This window comes from Amblyomma maculatum, chromosome 2, assembly GCF_055883805.1.
Source record: "Amblyomma maculatum isolate TAMU_Amacu chromosome 2, ASM5588380v1, whole genome shotgun sequence".
Taxonomy (NCBI): domain Eukaryota; kingdom Metazoa; phylum Arthropoda; class Arachnida; order Ixodida; family Ixodidae; genus Amblyomma; species Amblyomma maculatum.
Genome location: NC_139345.1, coordinates 216,834,950 through 216,857,270, shown reverse-complemented (window position 1 = coordinate 216,857,270; position 22,321 = coordinate 216,834,950). Strand labels below are relative to the sequence as shown.

General features: G+C 46.1%; 1 protein-coding gene across 1 annotated transcript in view; it reads right to left on the bottom strand.

Annotated features, from left to right (window-relative positions):
* Positions 1 to 22,079, bottom strand: part of ScsbetaA (Succinyl-coenzyme A synthetase beta subunit, ADP-forming) — a 31,976-nt gene extending 9,897 nt beyond the window's left edge. Inside the window, exons 1-6 of the mRNA XM_084595744.1 lie at positions 21,926 to 22,079; positions 21,344 to 21,500; positions 20,502 to 20,764; positions 19,327 to 19,497; positions 16,887 to 16,983; positions 7,450 to 7,611 (exon numbers count right to left, since the gene is read on the bottom strand). Of these exons, the coding sequence (XP_084451870.1) occupies positions 7,450 to 7,611; positions 16,887 to 16,983; positions 19,327 to 19,497; positions 20,502 to 20,764; positions 21,344 to 21,500; positions 21,926 to 21,991 (916 nt within the window). The 5' untranslated portion in view covers positions 21,992 to 22,079. The remainder of the gene's footprint in view (positions 1 to 7,449; positions 7,612 to 16,886; positions 16,984 to 19,326; positions 19,498 to 20,501; positions 20,765 to 21,343; positions 21,501 to 21,925) is intronic.
* Positions 22,080 to 22,321: the final 242 nt, after the last annotated feature.

The following is a 22,321-nucleotide window of genomic DNA, read 5'->3' as shown; positions in this document are numbered from 1 at the left end:
TACGGTAAACCATTGATGCATTCGGCAGGGAAGCTGGTTCAGCGTTCATTTTTGCTATAATGCTATACCTGCCTAGCATCGCGCGCTACTGCGCTTTGCCGCTGTGGCCGGGGGCGTGGAGCGTTCGGTCTAGTTTGCCCAGGCACAACGAAGACGGCGATGTTGCTATGGTGATGGCACTGTTTACGATTCTTAGAAACACGCGCCACTCGCACAAGTGAGCAACAGAGCTAACGCTCTAAAAGCCCGTCGGCAGGCAGAGCGTTTCCAAAAGAATGGGGCCCTTATCTCGAGTAAGGTAGACACCGTGTCACCCAGGCGTCCACTCACCCGCCGTCTCAATGCCCAATTTGTTGACTTTATATTTGAACCTTGTTTTGAAGCAACTCGACTTCCTGTGCTCTGAAAGGTGTCCGATCATGTTAGCTAAAGTGACAGAAGCATGTGAGAATTTCGAAGCATACAAAGAATGTGCTTTCGTTTGACCACATGAAGCAAAACCACTGTACTGCATTGGTATGGAAAAATTCACAAATTATAGCACATGCCAAATCTGACAGAACGCAATCTGATCGATGCGTCTAATCGTTTGGCATTTGCATGCAAACATTTGGTAAGCATGGGCGCTCTTGCATGGAGTAAAAATTGGGCTCTGATTATTATGTTGCAAATGTGTGAATGTACAAGTAAGTGCTACATCACGAAATTATTTACTACCAACACATGAAGCCGAAAGGCGGGCTCAATACTAAAGTATACTTGTCGCATACGTGTGTGTGCCCTGTGAAATGAGTACTGTAAAGTCAGGCTCCAAGCTAATAATGAACAGTAGTCCACCCAATATATTGGTTCAGAAAGTGCATGCATCATCACGGGAAACTGCAGCAGGACAGGTCAGCGTCTTCCATAGCAAGCTACTTTTCACATCAGATTTCAGTGTCGAGTGAAATTCTGCAGGAGAAAAATGTTGCCTGAAAATACTGTGTTCCTTTAATTGCGTGCGCACACACACACACACACACACACGCGCGCGCAAGCGAGCGAATAAATAAAATAAGGACTCTGTGGAGCATCCAATTGGGAGTGGGGAAGTGGCTGCCATAAGCGCCTACAAAACACTCCCCGTTAGGTCCTTTCTTCTGGCAACCTTCCTTTACAACCCCCTCTCCCCTTCCCCCATTCCCCACATATTTTAGTGTGAATGTGCCTCATCAGTGCCGAAGAGAACATGAATACATGCCGGCCTCCTGCGCGATACATAGCCTCTTGGTGGATTTCACATCTATTTCAAAATATCGATTCATTTCAAAAAGAAAAAATGGGCAATCATTCACTTATTTGCACATTGTAACTTACCAGCTCTAGTTTCCAAGATTGGACAAACACGAACAAAAAATAAACAAGGGCGACTGTTGAGTGAAGTTCAGCTAATTATAGCTACATTATCATATTTGTAATCATGTTTGATAAAGCAAATTTCTGTTGACCGCAAGAGCTGGCAGCTTCCACTCCAGTAAAGGAGTGTTCCGATCCCTACTATATCTATGGCATCAACAATAGAGAGGTTTAGAATATGGTACCCTGTCCCCCTAAGCGGTAGGGGTTCAGTTCAGTTCGACTGAACGACTGAACTGAACTGAACCCCTACCGCTTAGGGGGACAGGGTAATAGCGCGGGTGACAGTAGGAGCACAATTCTCTATTATAGTGCGCACGCTCCGCTATTACTCTATCCCACTTACGGAATGGGTTGCCGTATTCTAAAGCTCGCTAATGATCACTCGATTGCACAGCCCTAAAGACGAGGATCAAAAGAACACAAGACAGGCACCGACTTCAACTAAGGTTCATTGACGAAGTCTGCAGAAATAATGCCATTCGCTTTTCCTTTTCACTCATACTAAGATTGCACTGTGCAATCATGTTGACACCCTGTTTTGTGCTCAGTCAAGCTAGCCTACTGCAGTCCAGTCCAACCCCCTCACGCTCGGCGGGTAAGAGCAATCGGGTTCGTGGCTCTACAGTGGCAACAATACTTCGTCTCACAAGATATCTGCAGCACTGCGAAAAGCAGAGGAGCCCTTTCAATTGTGCTCCTACTGTCACCCCCGCCAATTGGGGGGGGGGGGGGGGGGGGCGAGAGGCGCTTAGGAGCACAATTGCCTATTGTACGCATGATCCTGGTTGGACCAGCTGGGGTGCCTCTGCCTTTCGCTGTGCTGCAAAAATCGTGTGAGACAAAGTATAGGCAAGAGAGGGAAGGCTCTTGTCCCATTTTTTAGGGGCGCGTATTGTTCGAAGTAGTGGTGCAGTGGGGTGAAGAGGGGAGTTCAATGGGGGCAGCCCATGCTGCGCAGGATGGGGACAAAAGTCCTCCCCTTCTCTGCCTGGACACTGATGTGGAGCCGCAAAAACTTTTCAAAGTAAGTCCGCGCAGCAACACGAGAAAAGCCTTCAGGCAGCGCAAGTCGAGAGGGTCAATTCCTCAGTCATGGATTAGTAACGTAGCCTGGTGGCAGAATCTGAACTACTTCCAAGATGGCAATCGTGGAACCGCCACCTTAAGGGGGGACACGGCTCTTTGCGACCGAAAATCGGTCTAAAAATCGGATTTTTTATTTCTCCATTTTCGTGGTCGTGAGACGTTTCCGCAACTATCTGCAAATTTTGGCTGAGAAATACTGCCTATTTCGCACGTTACAGCGTTCCAAAGTTGCGAATTTCGATCGGCCGCAAATAAAGAAATATGCGCTTCAATGGCATCGTTTTGGTCTCATTTGAAAGATCGTGATTCAAGCTGCTCCCATGTCACAATCGGCGTCTGTGAACGAACAACTGGAGTGGAAAACAAAGGTGCTATTGGGCTCCGAAAGCATGTGACCCAAATGACCACTTTTGGTTGGCTGTCAGCGTCGACTGCTTGCAGCCTGGCGCCATTTTGAAAAGGTCGTGCAGTTAGGCCTAGCTGGTATAGCGACGCTCCGCTATCACGACTACGGCGTAAAACACGGAAAATTTAGGTTCGAGCGTCACACTGGCCTAAAAACCGAAGAAGGGTAGAGGTAAGAGGCACGCCGGCGACGAGGCTATGCAGCATCCTGTTATCAGCAATCGGCGACAAAGCGCCGACGCTCCGTCATAGGTGGTGCTCGGAACAACAACAGAACAAGGCGGTTCCTGCCGCGCATGAGCATCGTAATCATGACGATGCAGATGAAACAGTGATACCTAAGCAGTTCTCATGGGCATGACAGATCGAGCACTCAGAAAAGTTAGTGGCGCGGCGGGAGCGGCGATAGCGAAACGGCATCACGTGCGGCATGCGGAATCGCAAGCCTTCCTGAAATAAATTTCCTTCCGAGTTAGAAGGCAAATTATCTCGACGGGAGACGGTGCATTCACACCAAAAACTAGTCATAACTCATGTTATCGAGTTGTTGTTAGCCTTGGTAATTCAAAAATACGCCAGAAACATTTTTTGCCAATTTCTCAAAATTGAATTTTGGACACAGTCACCATTTTGGAGGAGTGATATCTCGGCTTGTAATTCCTTTTTTGCCAGAAAGATAAATTCTAAGTTCTGCAATAACACTGCTTTTTAACCACTGTTTGTTTGCTAAAATTAACAAAATAAATAATTTGTCCCAGTCATGAGCTTTTCTTTCTTTTGGCAAGTTTGACAAGCCACAACTTTTTTCTTAATCATCCTAGAATGCTCATTTACACTTTATTGCAGTCCTTTGTGATTTTAAATTATTTAAGGATCAAAATCTGCTCAAGATCTAATGCTTACAAACCATGCTTCCTCCAAACAAAAGATCAGTTTTCTTTAAAATATTTAAAGCTACCAGCATTAGGTAAAAACAGTTTGCATTTTCGAATGAGCACGAGAAAATGCACAAGTGATTGAAATCTGGCGCAAATCCACCCATAAATAAAGAAATGGCATATACTGTGAACATGTGTGCTCCTCACAGTCACCCGATTTTGATGGTGCTGCAGTTTTGGAAGATTAATATTTCTGGTCCTGCTCTTGTTGCAGTTATTTTCTTTTGCTAGAAAGCTAGTCTAATATATCTTTTGACACCAAGGCAAATGTAATAACCATACTGAAAAATTTACTGAAAAGGTTGTCCTGGCACCAAAATGAACCTTTACTTTGAGATTTTTTTTTTTTTTTTATGGTGTAACTTTATCTCAAATTGGTATGGAACATTAATTTTTGCTTCAATTTACTTTCCAACCATTTCTGAATGATATGTCAGTTTTTGCTATAATTTAAATCTACATGTTCTGCCATGCCTTGTCTTGTACCTTTTCTGCTCATCCCACCCCTTATGTAATACCCCGCGAGGGGTCTTTAAGGTGATAAAATGAAATGAAATGCTTTTCCTTGTGTTTCTCAAAACTAATTTTGAGGGTGCTGCAATTTTGGAGGAGTGATACCCCTTGAACTATTTGTGTTAAATTTTTTCCTTGTTGCAAAGATACTTCCCTGAAGAGTGCAATTAGAGCCAAAGATATGCAATAATGATGAGGCAACATTTACAAAATTATTTATAATGCGTGTCAACTCGAGTATTTCTACAGAAAAGTTTGATGTACTCTAGCATAAGTTCCAAATTAATCTACAATCTCAATTCTTGGTTAGTTGCACCCTGTGATATTTCTAGATCATTTTCATCATGCCCCAGTGTGTTTAAAATTAGCTCACCTCCAAACGAAGAACATTAATTAGGCAAAATTTTGGGAACTAAGCACTGTACAAAAAAAAAAAAAAAAAAAACAAGTATATATTTGAAATCAGCATGTCAAAATATATATGTGATGTATGTTTAATCCAAATTAGTCCATAAATAAGACAAAATTTTCAAGAGGGGTGTCCCTAAATTGCGATACGGACAGGTGCTACGGGTCACCAGTAAATAATCATTACGAGAGAAAAACTTTTTCTTTTTTTGGCGACAGTCGTGCATCCGTCCACCCAGCAGAAAGCCGCCTTTTAATATTGTTCACTGCAAAAGGTGTTTGCACTGGTTCCAATGATTTTGTGGCAGTAGACGACACCCGCACCCCACAAGCGTGGCATGATAAAGTGAATGTACTTAAAATTGAAGTACTTAAAACGAGGCCTGCACATGCGAATGAGCGCTGGCGCTCAGTCAAGTTGCCCCCCCTCCTTCCTGCTAAAGATAACATCAAAAGCTACACACACTGTGATGTTATCACTGAGTAGCATATTGGTGCACAGACAAGGAATGCGCTGTGAACCGTGACGGCGAGAATGGAGGGACGCACTCCTGACAAATGGTTTCTTTCTTTCTTCTTTTCCAAATTCTTAGTGGCACAAAAAAAAAAGAGGGGGGGGGGGGGGTCGTTATGCTAGTATATGCAGTAATGCAATTGGTTCTCGTCAGTTTTTTCGAGGCCATTTGATAATTTGAATATCGGATAATTCGAACTTGTTTTCATGGTCCCACAAGGTTTGAATTCAGTTCAGTTCAGTCGTTCAGTCGTGTCCGACTCTTCGTGACCCTATTGACCACGTCACGCCACACTTTCCAGTCTCTCACTATCTTCCTAACATCACATAACTTCATCTGCAGTGCCTCGAGGATGCCATTGCGAATCACTCGATAAATTTTTGCCACTGTATAACGTTGTGTAACCATGTTTGATTGCTGCTGTCTGCTGTCAAAGTTTGTTTACATTATTAGGTACGCAATCTTCGAAAGGGGCACAGACCCTTGTCCAGCTGATTGTTTCTCGGCTTTTTGTCTGTGCCACCTACATCATGTATGGATGCGAAATAAATATGATTTGATTTGATTTGATTTGAGCTTTTACTGTATATGCGGATGAAAACATTTTTTTTTCGTTTCTGCTATTTCGAAATTGCACCTCGTAATATATGCGGGTCCGTATTATACGAGAGTTTTACAATAAATCATTTCCATGCTAGAGAGGTGCCACCCGCCAGTGTGCTTACAGCCTGTTGCTCTCTAGACATTGTAAGTTAACAGCGCAAACAACATAATGGGAACACAAGACAAGAGGACGACACAACGAGCACTGTCCTCTTGTCTTGTGTTCCCATCACATTGTTTGTACTGTCAATTTATAAGTAATCACCAAGCACAATCTGCTCTTCAGGTCTTTAGGCATTGCGAGGCCTAACTCGCTTACATGGAAACCGCTGTAGAACTATCCAAAGCCTATCACAAAATGTCTCCTCCTGTTATGAGCGCACTATATACATAGAATATCGCTCATTAAAAACAGCATACATATTTCTACAATTCCTCCGGCAGCAAAGCACATCTGTTGCTGGTTTTGGTTAGGGTGGCTCCACAGCATGAAAATGCCGAAGGCTTATCGCGTCATGCAGCTTCACAACGCTAGAGCTACGTGATGAAGCACACCTTTTGCATTTCACCTGCACTAAAGTAAAGTGATTCACCCCATATCAGCAGCTGCACCCACTGTGGCACTAAACAGGGCAGGACGAATCATGCAGCAGTACAGACACACCTTGTTTACAATTCTTTGAATAAGAACTGCATTTAGTGAAAAAGAGTCCAGTACACGTTTTGCCATAATGCTCACACGACAAAGGAGCTTACTGAATGCTGCCACAAAGTATGGTAATGACAACTCTCACTGGAGGAGTGATGATGCTCTGCTGACAAAATGCAAGGTGGTTCATGAAGTAGACAGCAGCAACCATTTTATCCATGCTCACTCGTGACACATGAAAACACGGCGGAAACTGTGAAGGCACAGCACTTGTGATGACGTGTATACATGGCCTTCCCAAAGTCAAATTTTGCCAAGCTGCGAGCCCTGTGATGGACCCAAATGCTATCGCAAACTTAAGCTGTGAAGATGAAACCATGCATGCAGCATGGCATGGCTTAGAGCAGTTTCTTTTTTGTATCCTCATCGTGCTCTGCAGCGCTGCACAGTTATTAATTATAACTAATGAAGTTTGAGAACAGCCACAGGAGTGTACCCGGACTACAGCTTCGCAGCCCATTTCGCTATCCGAGTTGTTTCTTTGCGCATCACATGTCACACTGATCTAACCGAGAGGATCGCTGACACTGACGTCCAATTGTTAACAGCACTTTGGCACCATGTAATGATGTGCTGCATGGCACTGGGCTTCCCAACACAGGAGTGCACAACCGCTCTCGATGGCCAGGTGGAGAGTGCAAGATACTGCCATTTGGGTGAAATGTTTTGATGCATAAAAAATTCATAATTTCTAAGTTTAGAAGGTTCGAACAGTGGAAGGGTGCTGGGAACCACATCAAACAGTAAAAGTTTCAAATATTCGCAGACCCATATTTCAAGCTCCTAGAGCAGTTTGATACAGCAACTAATTGTTTGACTGTACTGGACTAATCTGTGTGGAGGGGGCCCCAAGTGTAGCTGGAAGAACACTCACCGAGGCAGCCAATGTCCCCGTCCAGGGCGATGTAGTTCAGGTTGCTCTCATGGGCCTCTTTCTCACGCAGGTCCTGTTGCGCCCAATCCCGCAGGTCGAACAGCTCTTTCTGCCGGAATGCCGCGTTGTCGTCGAAACGGCACTTGGCATCCAGGCAGTACACTGCACAGGTATCACTGCATGCTGCCAACTTCCCACTGGGAGCCCTCATTTTCTGCACCACACCTAATGTCACCATCAAGTTTTAGTAATATCATGGCAGGTTGGACCAAGTAGCTGGTCACTGTACCACAAAAGACTGGATGCGAGCATAGAAGCAGGGGGGTGATGAGTCATGTCAGCAAAGCATCCACAATGCTGCAACTGGCAATAGGTACTCTGCGCTCGTTTTCTCATTTGTTTCATCAGTGCTGTTATTTTTTTGGCTCAACTTCACATAATCTGCAGCAGCCAGATTGTAGTGAAGTTGAGCCATAAGAATGAGGCAGGTGAAGACCAGAAAAATTGCTGCCTGGCAGGCTACAAGCTACCAAACTAAGTTCACATCTACGTTCATGTGGCTACCAGTGGCTTAAATCCCACCTTACAAACCACCCAGATTTCCCACAAGAGCCAGCACAGTCCTCACTACTGCCAAGCTTTGCAACCTCCTTGTTACGCAGGGTGATACCAGACATCCTCAGGGATAACTCACAGAGAGAAAGGATTTAGCAGCTCACCAAGCCGGAGTGCAAGCCGAAATGCAAGCCGATGTGCAAGAAAAAATGTAAACCCCTTTATGAGCAAGTGGAAATATTGTCAACCCATAAGGAACTCACAAAGGCTTTTTACATTTCAAGACAATGGAATAGATGCATAAGTGCACCATCGATTTCTTTAACACAAGAACTGGCACATCTAGACCTCCCATAGAACTAATCTCTTCCGTCGAATCCTTCTTTTTGGTAATTGTTGTTCGCTATTGTGACCATGAATATCCTTGCTTTTGTACCTTATCTAAGTTTGATAAGCACCCCACAGCTGTATCGTGCCCTACACTTTCTTGATGCTATCACGTTTGTTTCCTTCTGTTCTTAGCTTCATGTGATGGGTATTTATTCTGTGGGTTCCAATAAAAGTTCTAGTTGCGAAAAAGCCCTCGTGTTGTGTCCTTCTATTCCTTGGTCCTCAATATGAATAAGGTTCAACTCGCCAACTTTCAACCTTACTACTTACAGCTCCTCTTGCAGTAATCCTGATGACAACTTAAGCACCCTTCTTTGTGGTTACAGGCTCTCAAATAATAATAAAAAAAAAAAAACCCCTTGATTTCAAATGTCCTCGGATTGGTTTGTACACATGCACTCAGCTGCTCGGAATACCAGTGTAGCTCTTCATCAATGGCTGGGTTGATATGCACACTTTTGCCCTTGGACAGGAAGGCTGAGATTTGATTTCCCTTAGCGCAGTGGCGTAGAGGTAGAACAGCTGCCTCGCGTGCAAGAGGACCGTGTTTCAAATCCCGATGCTGCGCTAATCCCCACTGAAAAATCTTCAAAAAAACAAAAAAAAAAATCTGCGTGGCGATGGAATCGCATAAACAGGTTTGGGGTGTGACCTGTCAGGTGAACACCTCCAGAAACACACTCCCTCACCAAAACAGGACTTGGCCACCCTGGTGTAGTAACCGGCCACAACTTCCTATGAATATTCTAACAAACTCCCGGTCCTTAGTCCCCAGTGGCTGTGAAGCAACTGACCACGGTGGCAGTCAGGCCTGCAACGCAGCAAAGGGTGCTAAGAATCTCTGGCTCTGGACAGGCCGCCATTGGAAACTGACTCTGGCAACGTTTAATGCTAGAACCTTAGCTAGTGAGACTAGTTTAGCAGTGCTGTTAGAGGAATTAGAGGGTATGAAATGGATGTGATAGGGCATAGTGAGGTTAAGAGGCAAAATGAGGCATATACTACCATTATACTGAAGGGCACACATGTATTGCGTTATCAAGGTTTATTGGAGAGACGAGAACTGGGAGTAGGGTTCCTTGCCAATAAGGATACAGCTGGTAATATAGAGGAATTTTATAGCATTAATGAGAGGGAGGCAGGCATCGTAATTAAGCTTAATAAGCGATATAAACTGAAGGTTGTACAGTCCTATGCATCTACGTGTAGTCATGATGACCAGGCAGTCTCAAGCTTCTACGAAGATGTAGAATCGGCATTGCGAAAAGGCAGGATGCAGTATACTGTACTAATAGGTGACTTCAATGCCAAGGTAGGGAAAAAGAAGGCAGGAGACCAGGCAGTGATGACTATGGCATTGGTTTTAGAAATAGCAGGGGGGAGTTACTAGTTGAGTTTGCAGAGCACAATAACTTAAGAATCATGAATACCTTCTTCAGCAAACGGAAGAACCGGAACTGGGCATGGAAAAGCCCTAACGGGGAGACTAACAATGGAATTGACTTTACACTGTGTTCTATCCCTGCCATTATGCAGGATGTAGGGGTAATCGAAAAGGTGCGATGCAGTGACCATAGAATGGTAAGGTGGTGAATTAGTCCAGATCTGAAAAGGGAACTGAGCAGATTAGCACGAAGGAAGTCCATCAATGAATTAGCAGTGAGGGGGAGGGAAGAATTCAGGATCTCACTACAGAATAAATATTGAGCTTTAACCGAGGATAATGACCTTAACGTAGAAGCAATAAACAATAATTTCACAGATATCATTACTGAGTGCACAGTAGAAGCAGGAGGTAGGATAGTTGGAGAGGATACCAGTAAACTATCTGAGACGAAAGATTTGATTAAGAAATGCCTGAAAGTCTGAAAGCTTCCAACGCAACAGACAGGATAGAACTGGCAGAGACATCGAAGCTAATCAATAAGCGCAAAGTGGCCGATATAAGGAAGTATAACATGGGGAAAATTGAGAACGCTATAAAGAAGGGGGCGGCCTTAAAGAAGTGAAGAGAAAATTGGGCACAGGCGAAAGTCAGATGTATGCTCTAAGGGACAAGGCAGGCAAAGTCATCACGAATATGGACAAGATAGTCGAAGTAGCCGAGGAGTTCTATACTGATCTCTACAGTAGCCAAAGAAGTCAAAACAATGAGATGGAGAGTAGCGACAAGCAGTCAGAAATTCTGCCAGTGACGAAGGATGAGGTCAAGAAAGCATTAGAAACTATGAAAAGGGGGGAAAGCAGCAGGAGGGGATAAGGTAACTATAGATTTGTTGAAAGACGAGGGGGGCGGGGGGAGGGGGGGGGGGTTGAATATCGAGCTAGGAAAACTGGCCACCCTGTGTACGCAATGCCAGGTGTCATCGACAGTACCGGACATATGGAAGAACGCTAACATTATCTTAATTCATAAGAAAGGGGATGCTAAGGACTTGAAATAAAGTCGAACTCGGTTATATCGAACCCAGATATATCGAATTTCGGTTATATCGAACTCACGAAATATCCCCTTGAAAATCCCATGCAAAAGTATAGGAAAGCCGCGTCATATATCGAACTCAATTTCACCGGTCGTTCGATATATCGAACTCCGCATCACGCACTGAAAAGTGTGCCTTCCCTAAAGACGATCGCATCACTCTTGGCCGTTTGCCACGTGACGTTTTCAAGCCACGCGCGGAAGGAATGAGAGGGGACAGTTCGGCGACGGCTGGTCTGGGCAGCGCCGCGCCCATATCCCAAAGGCGCGCGCATCTGCAGTTGTCGTTTCCCGCGCGCCAACACATGACGTTTGCAAGCCATGTGCGTGGGTGTGCCCATTCTTTTGCTGAGCTATCTCTCTCCTTCAGCATGCGCAACGCATGCGCCAAGCCAGCTCAGCCCGTTTTCAGACAGACGTCGGACGCTTTCTCTAGCGTGTGTTGCGAACCCTCTGCGTGGGCGGCGCGGTGGCAGACGTGGCTATGGCGCCTGCGTATGTTAAGAAGCTGTTAAGAAGTGGCAGCTCTGTGTTTTTTTGTTGTTTTTTTTCCGAGAGTCATTCTTTCTTATTGTTGTGCTGTACGCGCGGCATAGCGTAAGATATGGCGGCTGCGGACGTTAAAAAACGGCAGGGTTATTTTTGTTTATTTTTTTTGCGGAGATGTTTATTTTTTTTTATCGTTTATCCTTGCATGTATGAATCAGCGAAAGCACGCGGTCAGCTGCTGCGATCATGACGCCCGCCCCAAGCGCGGCGTGATAAATCGAACCAGGCTTGTGCAATCAAGCCATCACGGGCACTCTGCCAAGTTCGCTCCCCGCCACCGCAGGAGCTATCAAAAGATAAACGTGCACCGATGTTATCGCTGCGCAGCATCTTGGCACGCTGCCAATGAGCTGTGGATGAGACGACAACGGACTGACGCGCGCCATCGACATGCACGCGAAAATGCTCGCGATTTCTGCAGCCGCGGCGACACAGAAACTTTGTTTTGAGCTGCCGCGGTGGCTCGAGCGGCGAGAGGGCCGCAGTTCCAACAAGTTTGAAAATTTTCGCTCTGTCGCTGCCGCTCGTCGCTAAGATCGCTCAGTCGCTTGCATGTGAGCGAGCTGGCCTTAACGCATTTTTTTTTTTCTTTCAAATTCTCGGGTGCAAAAGTGGAGGGTGGGTTCATTATGCGAGTGGGTTGATTACGCGACAAATACGGTATCGTTTTTTCGCATCGTAAGTGCCGTCACAAACCGATTTCTGTATATCGAATTATCGATATATCGAACTATTTCGCGATCCCCTTCGAGTTCGATATATCCGGGTTCGACTGTATTACAGACCAATCAGCTTGCTATCTGTAACGTATAAGGTGTTTACTAAGGTAATCGCTAACAGAATCAGGGCAATCAAGCAAAAGAACAAGCAGGTTTTCGGAAAGGGTACTGTACTATCAATCACATCCATATCATTAACCAAGTGATAGAAAAATAGCCGGAATATAGCGAGCCCTTATACATAGCATTCATTGATTAGGAAAAAGCATTTGACTGTAGAAACCTCGACAGTCATACAGGCATTGCGAAATCAGGGTGTAGACGAGCTGTACGTGAAAGTACTGGAAGATATATATAGTGGCTGCACAGCAACCATAGTTCTGCATAAAGAAAGTAACAAAATTCCCATAAAGAAAGGTGTTAGGCAAGGAGACAATCTCATCTCCCCAGTACTATTCACAGCTTGCTTAGAGGAAGTATTCAGAGACTTGGAATGGGAGCATTTAGGGATAAGTGTTGATAGAGAATACCTCAGTAATCTGCAATTCGGTGATAACATTGCCTTGCTAAGTAACTCAGGGAATGAACAGCAAAGAATGATTGATGACCTAGACAGGAAAAGTAGAAAGGTAGGCTTGAAAATCAATATGCAGAGGACTAAGGTAATGTTCAACAGACTCGGGAAGGAACAGAAGTTCACAATAAGTAGCGAAGCCCTGGAAGTTGTAGGCGAATATGCTTAAGACAGGTAGTAACCACAGATCCAGAACATGAAAGGGAAATAACTAGGTCAATAAGATTAGGATGGAGTGTATTTGGAAAGTATTTGCAGGTTGTGACTAGCAGCTTATTGGTATCGCTCAAGAGAAAATTGTACAAAAGTTGCATTTTACTTGTACTCACCTATGTGGCTGAAACGTGGTGGCTAACAAAAGGGTTTTACTTAAGTTGAGGACAATGGAGAGAGCTATGAAACGAAAAATAGTAGGTGTAACGTTATGAGATAGGAAGCACGCAGAGTAGGTCAGAGAAATAACTTGAGTTGATGACATTCTAGTGGAACTCAAGAGAAAGAAATGGCATGGGCAGGGCATGTAGTGCATAGAGAAGACAACTGATGGTCGCATAAGGTAACAAATTGGGTTCCAAGGAAAGGAAAGCGTAGCAGGGGGCGGCAGAAAGTTAGGTGGGTGGATGAGGTTAAGAAGTTCGCAGGGGCCAAGTGGATGCAGCTAGTAAAGAACCGGGTTAATCCGCCTCTTGCGCGAGTTTTCTGCGCATGCGCGAAGTCGTAGCGGCAACCGATGGAAACACATTGGACGGCGTTGACGGCGTTTCTCGGCGCCGCCAGTGCACGGGGATTGGCGGCACCGGGCGGCACGGTGACCGTCACAGGCTTGGCAAAGCGATGCCAACCATATCTGCCGCATACGGTTGCCACTCTCTAGGCGTGCCAGGATGCAAGAAGCGGTTTTTCAGGTTTCCTTCGGCGAGCTGCGACCAACAACGACGTGAAGCTTGAATTAGGGCCACCAAGCGTCAAGATGTGAATGGCCGACCTTAGCAACCAACTGCGTACTCCTGACTGTGCGAAAAACACTTCGTTACAGGTATGTATGCATCTAAAGGAAATGTGCATGATGAAAAGTATCTACCGGAGTTTGCACCAAGCCTGTAACCCACCAGTGATAGCCGCAATGAGCATTTCTTCGGCGCGTGTTTGCTTTATGTGTGACGGAGCCTGATATGGCGATGTATTTTGTCGTTTGTTTTCTTTATGTGCGAAGGGGCCGGGTAGCTTAATATCACAGGCAGCCGTGTGCGCTAGGCCGTAATATTTAGCATGTTTTATCGTGACTGCCACCTGACTAACAAGAAAAAAAAAACGTTTTAATGCACTGCCGTTCGCGAGCCTCATGACCAGCTCAACTACTCGGCTCGCGAACGGCAGTGCATTAAAACGTTTTTTTTTTTTCTTGTTAGTCAGGTGGCAGTCACGATAAAACATGCTAAATATTACGGCCTAGCGCACACGGCTGCCTGTGATATTAAGCTACCTAGCCTTTTCGCACATAAAGAAAAGAACGATAAAATACATCGCCATCACGCCCCGACGCAACTAAAGCAAACGCGCACCGAAGAAATCCTCATTGCAGCTATCACTGGTGCGTTACAGGCTGGGTGCAAACTCCAGTAGGTACTTTTCATCATGCATATTTCCTTTAGATGCATACATACCTGTAGTATCTGTGCTTTTGCCGCTCGGAACATATGACGCACTTGACACTTTTGCACGACGTACAGTATTTTTTTTTACCTTACAGGCTCGCCTTCGTGCTCGCCAAAGCATTCGTAATTTGTTCCTTCGGAGTACGCAATCTGATGCACTTCACTGGGGAGCTTGATAATCGTCGTCTTCGTCCAACCCTTTGCAACGGCAAGGAAACTGCCTGGCACAAATGAGTCTCCTGCAGGGTTCATGCTCGTTCACTTGCAGAGTGGATCGCTCTGGACGTAAAACAGCGTTGGTTCCTGACCGAGATGCGCATCCGATATGTAGGAGATGCACATGTGTCACCAAGCCGTTGATTCCGCAGAAATCGTGGCGGAGGCAGAAAGGTTGTGGATCCTTTCGCAACAGAATGACCATTCCTTCTGCACGGAGAACTTTTTCACCACTGCGACCACATCTGTTCTGACTCCTGAGGGCAGAAACCAGCTACAGCACTGAATCATCCGTTGCCGCGCGTTTCCTGCAAGTGTGCATTCCGGCCAGGACAATGCCCTTTTCAGGGGGTGTGTATAAGTGCCTCTCTGCCGAGCTTCGTAGATGAAATCCTATAGCTGCACGCTTGTAGATGACGCGAGGAGGAAGCGACGCCCATTGCACCATGCCGGCGCCGCGGTGACCGCATTGTGCTCGGTAACTCAAGACACCCTGCGCATATGCGCCGCTCTAAGTCACAGGAGACGATTCCACCTAGCTCTGCAGCATCAACAAACCACTAGCTGCTTTGCCATTTGCGATCCCCCCCCCCCCCCCCCCTCTCTCTCTCTCTCTGCCTCCGCACTCTCCTGTCTGCCGAGAACCTGCATGCTGAGAGCGTCTCATTCTGTCACGTCGAACACGGCCTGTTAAGTTGCTGGGCTGTTGTGGAGGAGGGGAACACTCCAAAACAGCCGGCTCACTTCTGTTTGTCTTTTCTTTCTGATTGTTAACTTTGTTGTCAGGGGTTTTTCATGAGTACGCGTCCGGGCGCCCGTTGAACTTGAAATACGCGAGGAAAAGTTATTTGACCGGGAGTTCGGGGCTGAGACCTTGGGATGTGATGGTCGAACCGTGAGACAGAATAGGCATCTCGGCGCCAGACGCGGGAATTATGACTCTCTGGGAAAACACCCTGCGCCGCATCTGCCGCTCGTACCACTCAAGGGGCCTGCAAATGTGCACGCTGCAGTGACATTTGGCCTGTGCCACCGGAGGAGTGTGCTGGTTGCTGTTGCAGCCGCGTGGGAAACCCACGGTCGTCTTACGGGTAGCACACGTTGTTTCAGTTTCAAAGACAGATCCGTACAAGTCAAGCGTGCCAGCGATGAGGAGACTGCAGAGAGCGAACCGTGCCGTCGTTTAACCTGTCAGCTCAGACCAATAACGGGCGAAGGTGTATGACTTCCCTGCTCAGCGCATTACCGACGGGACGGCACCGACGCAACCGTAAGCTGTCAAAACAAAACACGAAAACGAATGGTCGCTCGAGAAGCGAGCGCGATGTTTACACACCAGCGGTCTCGTGTTTCTGGCTGCGCTGCGCGAGCCGGGGGTGCCGTTTCTAATTTCTTTGCTAATTTGTTTTGTCTCGCCCCTGATTTTGAGAGATTATCTGTGCGTCGTCTCCACAGGGGAAAAGGGCGAACGATTGGTGGGAGGCACGCGGGGCTTGAGAAGGACCAATCTCGGAGGTGCCGATGTTGCATTGGCTATTTAAAATGTGGCTTTGTCATTCTGATTGGCTCGAAGAAGCTCTTTTCCTCCGATTGGCCACGAGGTTGGTCACCAGGATGTTGAAAATGTATTACTTAAGACGGGTGTTTGGGGAGAAAACAGACAGACGGGTAGACAGACTGACTGCCGACTTACGACTGGTGGCAGGAAGCCGCGAACTAGGTTCGCGAAAGCAAAATGTGTTTTTGACCCGTTCAATAAAGTGCCCGTAGCGCTCGAAAAGTTGTCCCGTCCGTTTCCTGCAACGTGTCCCCGGATCAACGGACCGTCTGGAACGCCACGTCATCCATATATATCAGAAAGTTAACTTGACCCGTGCTACACGCTCTTACAATACGAAGACAGTATATGTGTGCGTTATGAGTGGATTGTGAGAACGCTGTAACATTCCCCCATACTGCGTGAACATGATATACTTGCTATCAGTCACTACTTTCCGCCCCGAGGCCAAAAAAGGGGGGAGCTTTCGCTTTCTACCTGCGTTGGCGTTGCCATTTTGTATGGTGCGCTTTCGCGTCGTCTGCTACTCTGCCATCCAATGTGTTTCTCGCCCGCTCCCGCATGATGGCGCCACATCCTCCCGCAAAAGGCGGATTGGAGAAATATGGAAGAGGCCTTCGCGCTGCAGTAGGTATGATGATGATGATGACGACAATGAAAGGTGGAGGACAAAGGGAGGCCTTGGGAGACCCTACAGTGACGAGATATCTTACATGCAGATAAGAGTCCCTGCACCCACCTTTGTTGTTGTTGTCCTCAATGAGAGGGTTGATCTCAAGCAATGTGGCATCGTACTTGAGGAACACGTTGTACAGGTTCTCAATCAGTGACACCGCCTACGTCAACAAAGAGGCACTGCATGAGAGGGGCCACTGTTGTTACGGTGATATCAGCTACAGCGCCAGATTGGTGCAGAAAAACGGTCATGCACTCATTTGTGACAGAATGCTTCTTGTCCCCATATGAAAAAAATCAATTACTACTAGTAATGCTAGTACAGCTTCATTACAAACACCTTTGAAACTTGTGAATGGCAAAGTCAACTCCACGTGGCCCGCAAACTTTCCATCAAAGCACGGAGTACACCAGGTGGAGCAACGACTAAACAAACCTGGACAGCGGGCAAGTTGGTTATCCATTTGTGGAAAAAGAGCGCAAAACTATGGGACAAGATACAAGTGCTGTCTTTTGTCAGTCAGCAATTGTGCCTTGTCGTGTAAGTTAAGAGAGCATGTTGTTGGGCTACATTGCGCTAAAAAAGACACGGACGAGAAGAGGACATGGACGGGCGCTAACTCGCGACTGTTTTTTTTTTCGGAAGGACACAAATATATATACCTTGAAGCTTATCCAATCATATCCCATGAATTACCTGAACAAGATAGATTACAGTTTTTAGATATTAACATCTCTTTAACACCAGATCACACGTGTTGGATGTACTCACCACGAGCCCAGAAAGACCTGTTGCCATTTGAGTCTGGAAATTCTAAGACGGTAAAACGCGCCATTGTTATGCTGTGCTTGAAAGAAGCCTTGGAGAAATCATGTGTTCACCTGGTAAATGACAGCCTCAAAAATCAGGTTGGCAGGTTACAGAAAGCTGGTTTTCCTGTTTCAGTCGTGGCTGCTGTAGCAGAGAAGCTTCTGCAAAATTTGAAAGCTAGAACACCTCAAGAAGGTGGCGGTCAACCGAAGACCAGACCGGCGGTTGTCCCCTATGTCCATAGGGTGTCCCACAACCTGAAGAATGTAAGCGAATCGCTACGGTGTGCCGGTGGTATTTTCTGCCCCGCGCAAGTTGGACTCTTTGTGCCCCCGGATTGTCTCCGGCGAGGAATGCGTGCGAGACTGCACGAAGCGTCTTGCCACCCAGTTTGTCAGATGTTCTGTCGGGGCTGTATATGAAATTCCCCTGACATGAGGAAAAGTTTACATTGGCCACACGGGCCGTTGTATAAATGAGCGACTAAGGGAACATCGGCTTTCTATGAATAACGGGCCGAATTTGCCCTTACATTTCGGCGCATGCCCTTTGGCTAAGCCACATAAAGCATGCAGGCCTTTGCTGGCTAGAACCAAAATCTCAAGGCACAGTCGTAACCAGATGGCATGTGAACTCGCAGAGGCTTTTTTCATTGATAAGTCAGGTGATGAATATGTAAGCAATTATACTATCAAATTGTATAAGAAAGAGAAAACTTTCCTGGCATGTGTGCTTAGGCAATGATTGGATAAGCTTCAAGGCATATATATTTGTGTTCTTTCAGAAAAAAATCAGTTGCGAGTTTGCACCCGTCCATGTCCTCTTCTCACCCGTGTCTTTTTTAGCGCAATTCCCTTGTTTAAGCTTGTCCTGTAGTTCCGCGCTGTTTTCCCACAAACTAAACAAAATGTGTCCTGCAATTATGGCAGAAATGCAGAAAGCCTCTCATTATAAGAATGGGGCACTGTAATAACAAAGAAAAGGATTTTTAATCTCAATTTGGCACTGAAAATTACATAAAAGAAGTTTTCAAATGGTGCCATTGTGGGCGTATCCCACCACATTACCACATCTCAGTAAAGTACTCTATAACCTTTTCTTTCAGAAGTGTTCTCGTCATATTTTACTAAAGTTGACATTCTGTCAGTGAAGCCTTTGATAAAAAGCAACACTGCTTTCATATCAACTAGAAAGTGCTATGGTTATTAGAAGATATTACTGTTTTCTGCACTCCATGATTGAAGCAGTGACCATAGGCCACCAGAAACTGTCATCAAAGGCCAAGTTCAGTGCTTTGCTCATAAATAAAATCCAATGCCCAGCATTATATTACCTATTTCCGGCACTAATTTTCTATTTATAGTTTTTGTTTGATCTATATAGTTTCGATTGCAAAGAGTGCCGTTTTGGTGGTCTTGTACTACACCCCTGTGCACTCTATAAGTAATTGGAGCCCCCCATCCCCTTTCTTTCTCACAAAATGTTCTGCAGAAGCCCTTGTGTCCAAGTAAATTTATACTTGAATTCTATAGTCCGATTCCCGCCATGAGAGTCTGAGCGGTCATGACTGTCCCGCAGTGAATGCTAGCCAATGCAAGTTCAATCAGTTCTTGAGTTTAGGTGGGTCTGAAGTGGAAATTCCTGAGGCAGGGTAGTGAGAGACAGGGCTCAGAGAGGGAGATACTATACATACCCCATCGACAGCGGCCGGGTGGAAGCCGAGTCCCTGGACCAGCTCGGCAGTGCGCGCTCTATCGATGCCCTGGGTGATGTCAATAGGGAGCTTGAGGATAGCCTCGGGGTTCTCCTTGGCCACCTCCTCGATGTTGACCCCACCTTGGGATGATGCCACGATCACGGGGCCCTGCGCACAGCACCATCTACGCTGCCATCCTGTCACAGCAGCCAAGGCCGGCCATTGCATTTGAGGGGAAATTATCGATCCTGAAAGCTTCTCATTTCGAAATTACCAAAACTCACAATGTGAGGATTGTAGCTAGACATCACAAAGGAAAAAAAAAAAGAGGGGAAAACGGTTTTGTATACACCTATTGCATTCATTACAAGAGCAAGCAAATTAGGCCTTATATCAGATTCTAAATTCATCAAGTAGTGCTTATATCGTAGAAAGATCCAACAATGTCACACACATTAACAAACTTAGCCTGCATAATTTTGGCATTTTTTTACTGCACAGATCTGTAGAAATGAAGTCCTGAGAGTTAAATTTTCCACCTAATATGATAATATTTCACATTTCACAAAAAGTCACTAAACTGTGCCATCAAGTAAACTTTTCGGTACCTTAAGTCTCCTTTCATCAGTCTTTAGACCAGCCCTAGCACACCACAAGAGAGAATGTGGGAAGAAATCCCTCAGGGGGCACTCTGTCCAAGCAGTGATGCTGCATCAACGGCTCTCTGTGTACACACAGACAACCATTTGTTGCCAGAAAAAAAAAAGAAAAAAAAGAAATGGCAGTCACACAGGAAACATACCATCACCACGCTGACCAAGCTGCTGGCTCCTAATAGATGAACAGATATGCTCAATCCTGCCAGAACTGTGCAGCAGAAAGGAAACCCATCAATAGATAGCAGTAGCAATCTTTTGCACTCTGAAACCACACCGCACAAGTGACCATCTTTGGAAAGAATGAATGTGACATTCCAGTGGCAAAACGAGAAAACAAACACACAAAGGAAAGACTGCCCAAGCAGGACCTTTTTCCACGTGCTCCCCTGTTCACATTTCATTTGATGCCAATAGTATGCCCTCGGCCACAACGCAGATGCCGGGGCTTCCACCAGCTGCCCAAATGCACAGCTGAGAGAGCAAACCAGGCAGTATGAAACGGTGAGGACTCACATTGTACTCGCGCTCCATCATGAGGGCAAAGTAGTACTCGCGGCGGTTGTAGAGGCGCTCGGTGACCATCACCTTGTCCACCCGTATGCCTCGCTCGCCCGTCTGCTTGGTGCGCAGTGTATAACCAATCATCTGGGCCGCCAGCTTCTTTGCTTCGCTTGGTGAAAAAGCCATCTTGACGCCACCCTTCAGCCCACTGTCAAAGGTGCCCTTGCCACGGCCCCCTGCCAGGACCAGCGCCTTGATCACAACGTCCGGAGTACCTAAAAGCCATGTCACCATGAAAGAAATTAAGAGGAAGATGCCATCACATGACATTTTGTGAACACACAAAATCACTGCAAATCTCTGCTGCTCCCTATTCACCTTGGGTGACCCAGCCTTGCTAGACGGGGCTTCAGTTGATAATCTGGAAAGCATTGCTGCACATGTGGGTCAAATGCACAACTTTGTTTGAAATAGTGACGATTATTTACTGATAGAAGCCAAGAAATTTGAATTTTCAGCATCTTCATTCGGTTATCAGTGTAATATTAAGTGCGTCACTTTATCTTTTCTAACTTCTGCAGGAAGGCGATTTTTTGTTAAGATTCTCGCTTTGCTGTTCTTTTGTTCAATATTTTCATGGTCTTCTAATTATACCTCGAGAGTTAGCGCTCGTCCTTGCGGTTCTTTGTCCTGCTGTCGTCTTCTCGCGCTTTTACCCACCATGCATACAGACTGTTTTTCGCGTTTAATCTGCCGCATATCGACTTGTCCTGCGCAGTCTCACCGCAGCACGCAACTGACTTCATCTCATCCAAACTTGAACACAGTGCTGTATACACCCTCGGTCGCCATACCTAGCCGCTGGGCGATTTCTTCCGCCTCTTCGGGTGATGTAGCCACGCCGAACTTGGGCACAGTAACACCGTTGTCCTGAAGGATCTGCATGCTGACGTTCTCCTGGAGGTTGAGGTTGCGGCGCTGTAGCCATCCTGTCCAGGTATCCTGCTTGACCTTGAAACAAACATGGCATTCTGATTACTACCTAACTCCGTCATGAAACTGATACAGAGGCGGCACAAGGGACCATTCAAGTAACGGTGCCTGGAAGCGATGCGTTGCGGTAAGGATCGCAGGACCGCTTGTGGTGTCGCTGATGCCACCGTAACACAAGCACAACGTGCCCTGGATAGTCCGGAAGCGGTTATAAAGCGGCAAAGAAACAAGCCGTCGTTTCGGCCCGGGAATTGTTTTCCTGTTTAAGCATCCAGCAATCTTCAACTGAAAAAAGCTGGCCGACCTCGGCGAACGAACCCATCTGTTCACGACAACAGCCCGCCTCAGAAACATTTTGTGGACTAGTGGTGAACCCAAATCCCAGCGATTTAACAAGGGAAATAATATACATAAAGCAAAGCAGTTGAATATGGCTATCGCACCTTCAAGTTCCGCTGCAGTGCTGTTTTTCCGGCGATCCGCACTGCCCTCCGCAGCAAGGTCGCCATGTTTCCTCACACTCGAACCCCGTTTTCACAGATGAGTGGGAAACCGAAACCGAAATCGCTTCATGATGCACAGTGCTCTTGTGGTTCATGCTTTACGCTTGCGAGGTTCGTTCTGTTGTGGCCAATCATAGTAAATTATTCTTGTCCTGGAAAAATACAAGCTTACTTTAATAATACAAAAATAATTTAGCGAAGAGGCAAGCCATGAAGCTTCTCGCAAGAATTTCCATTCATCAGAGCTTGTTGGATCAAAATCTCTCAATAAACGTTAATTCGATTGTCAGAGTGAGCAATGACGGGCACAAGCGTGTTTGTTTTGAATTTTGACCA